Source organism: Camellia sinensis, chromosome 10, assembly GCF_055761805.1.
Source record: "Camellia sinensis isolate YWXY chromosome 10, ASM5576180v1, whole genome shotgun sequence".
NCBI classification, from domain to species: domain Eukaryota; kingdom Viridiplantae; phylum Streptophyta; class Magnoliopsida; order Ericales; family Theaceae; genus Camellia; species Camellia sinensis.
In genome coordinates, this window is record NC_138970.1 from 169,990,785 (window position 1) to 169,993,382 (window position 2,598).

At 35.7% G+C, this 2,598-nt stretch overlaps 1 protein-coding gene across 1 annotated transcript; it reads left to right on the top strand.

Annotated features, from left to right (window-relative positions):
• The first annotated feature begins 894 nt into the window (after nucleotides 1–894).
• On the top strand, nucleotides 895–2,313 carry LOC114305891 (transcription factor bHLH162-like). Its single transcript, XM_028251027.2, has 2 exons — nucleotides 895–1,020; nucleotides 1,894–2,313. The coding sequence occupies exons 1-2, from the start codon at nucleotides 895–897 to the stop codon at nucleotides 2,311–2,313; spliced, it is 546 nt and encodes a 181-aa protein (XP_028106828.2).
• Nucleotides 2,314–2,598: the final 285 nt, after the last annotated feature.

Sequence of the window (2,598 nt, forward strand, 5' to 3'; positions counted from 1 at the left end):
AGTAAATAAAATATTAGAAACTTACTATGGCGAAGAAGTTCATAAAGTCGAAACGAACGAGTCTAGTATTTAACACTATCTTCTTAAGATAGAATTCGCTCTCGCACTAGTGCCTTCGAGTATTTATGGCGTCCGTCTCCCAAGATACAACAATCAAACTCTCACTGAAGTAGCAAAACCACGGTGAGCCTAGCGATCCAAACTGTGTTTATATCTCTTTCTGTCGTAATACAATAATTGAGGAAAAGAAAACAAGAAGCAAAGAAGAATGAAATTGATGTGCCTAGAATGGCAGGAGGGACTATTTATAGAGTGGATGATGACTTTTCGGTGAGGGTTGCATCCCTTCGGAGACCAGTAACAATAGGGAAGAAGAAGCTAAACAGAGGCATTGTTTTGGGAGGATGAGGCTATAACGTTTAAAAAACGTTGGGATTGTTCTGAGAAATATTTTGAATTCAAATTTGAAATGAAAATTCAAAAGAACTTGGCCCAAAAAGATAAGACCTAGGCTGAACCATCTCCATGCACCGGAATGACTGCCAGGCGGGCGTGCGATGATTTTTTGATGTAAACCCACTTGTCCATAGTCTTGAGTCTAAGCTCATCCATTACTCCTCCCTTCACAAAACTTGGATGCTCTTTGAGGCCCAAACCCAAATGCCAACTTGGATGATCATCACTCGGACCCACCTAGAAAGACATGTAGGTCCTACTTTTATTTTGGCTTAAACTTAACCAAAAAACTATGAGGCAAAATCCAATTTTCCAACAGTTCGTGCACACGCATGTTACACATTTGGGGCTCTCTCTCTCTCTCTACATATATATATATATATATATAGCATCTTGCCTGTATTTGTGTAGAGAGAGAGAGAGAGAGAGAGAGACAAAATGCAGCCAGGGGCCAGTGGACGCTTATCTAACCTTGATCGAAATGCAGTTGAGAAAAACCGAAGATTGCAAACCAAAGATCTCAATTCCAAGCTTGCTTCTCTCATCCCTAACCAACCCTCAAAGGTAGTCTCTCTCTCTCTCTCTCTCTCTCTCTCTCTCTCATAAAGGAGAAACAAGTCAATATTTTTCAAAAGTAAACTATCATGCATGCATACAAACTGAACCACTCTTGGGAGATAATAATTATTGGAAGAAAAAAAAAAACCAATTCACAATCAAAATTTTTACACATAAAAAAAACATTTAGAGTGGTGTGACAGTAAAATATTTTGTAATTATGAGTCATAATAATGGGTGTTTTAACTTGAAACGAAAAGATTAAGAAAGACAATGCCATTCTTTTGTATAGAATTTATACGAAAATACTGTTTGCATAATATTACTCATTATTGGATTGTGTTAATAATTATATTTGAATAGTGTATAATGATGATATCTGGATTTATTATAAATATTAAATCTAATAATGTCATCTGAATCTATTATACACAATGTTATTAGCTAATAGAAGCCTGCAAAGAAAACTTGATAAATGCTCCTATCACTTGTTAGGCCAAACAAATGCAATCCTCATTATTGTAATGTGTAATTTTTTATTAATTAATAATACTGTCGAGTAATAAATCTCACCAAACTACACTTGCACACTTGACCTGAAAATTAGAGTCAAAGGCCGAGCCTCAACCAACAAAGGGGACACAGCCATGCAAGTCCAAGCATAGTAACTAGAAATCCACCCTACCTTTGTTTCTTTACCTTAGACTTTGTTCTCAAGAAAGTCATCTTCATATTAAATTTTATTAAAAATATAATATAAATAATAAATTTATCTCTCTCTGCCTAATAGTTTAAGCTTTTAGATAATGAGTTGGTACTACCAATTTAATATATTCTTATATTATAATATCATAATTAATGGATGGACTATTTTTTCAGGAAATATTGCCGTTGCGTGATATGTTAGAGCAAGCCACCAACTATGTAGTGGAGCTGAAACAAAATGCGGAGGAGCTGAAGCGTAGGAAGGTGGAGCTGGAAGGCGATAATAAGGTTGGTTCTCAAGATGAGAGGTTACCGGTTTTGATGATACGAGACATGGATCCTATTTTGGAGGTGAATTTGATTACTGGGTTGAACAACAACTTGAAGTTACATGAAGTTTTGAGTGTTCTCAAGGAAGAAGGAGTTGAAGTTGAAAGTGCTAGTTACTCTTCTGTGGGAAACCAGACCTTCTACACTATTCATGGCAAGGTATCTATGTCTTGTTTTGCTTTGTATTTTGAAGTAGAGGACTACTATATATATATATATTACCTATTTAGTTCCTCTATTGACGTGGCGCATCGGGTTGGTTGAGTTTTATATATATATATATATATTTGTAACAAATGATAGGACCATAGTTGGTTTTTTTTTTTTTTTTTTTTTTTTTTTTTTTTTTGTGGCAAATGATAATCCTCAGGTGCTTTGAAGTCTTGTCAGGACTTAGAATTAATTTTAACAAAAGTGTGGTCTGTGGGGTGGGGTTTCCAGATGAGCTGGGCCAGGATTTTGCAAGTAGGATGAATTGTAAATTTCAAAAATTGCCCATCAAATACTTGGGGTTGCCATTAGGGGCCAGCCCAAGAAGTAGCAGAACTT

Bases quoted from the DNA above. Each gene is read 5' to 3' on its own strand.
- LOC114305891 (XM_028251027.2), top strand. From the start codon at position 895: ATGCAGCCAGGGGCCAGTGGACGCTTATCTAACCTTGATCGAAATGCA. The intron at 1,021-1,893 runs GTAGTCTCTCTC...CTATTTTTTCAG, and splicing joins TCCCTAACCAACCCTCAAAG to GAAATATTGCCGTTGCGTGA.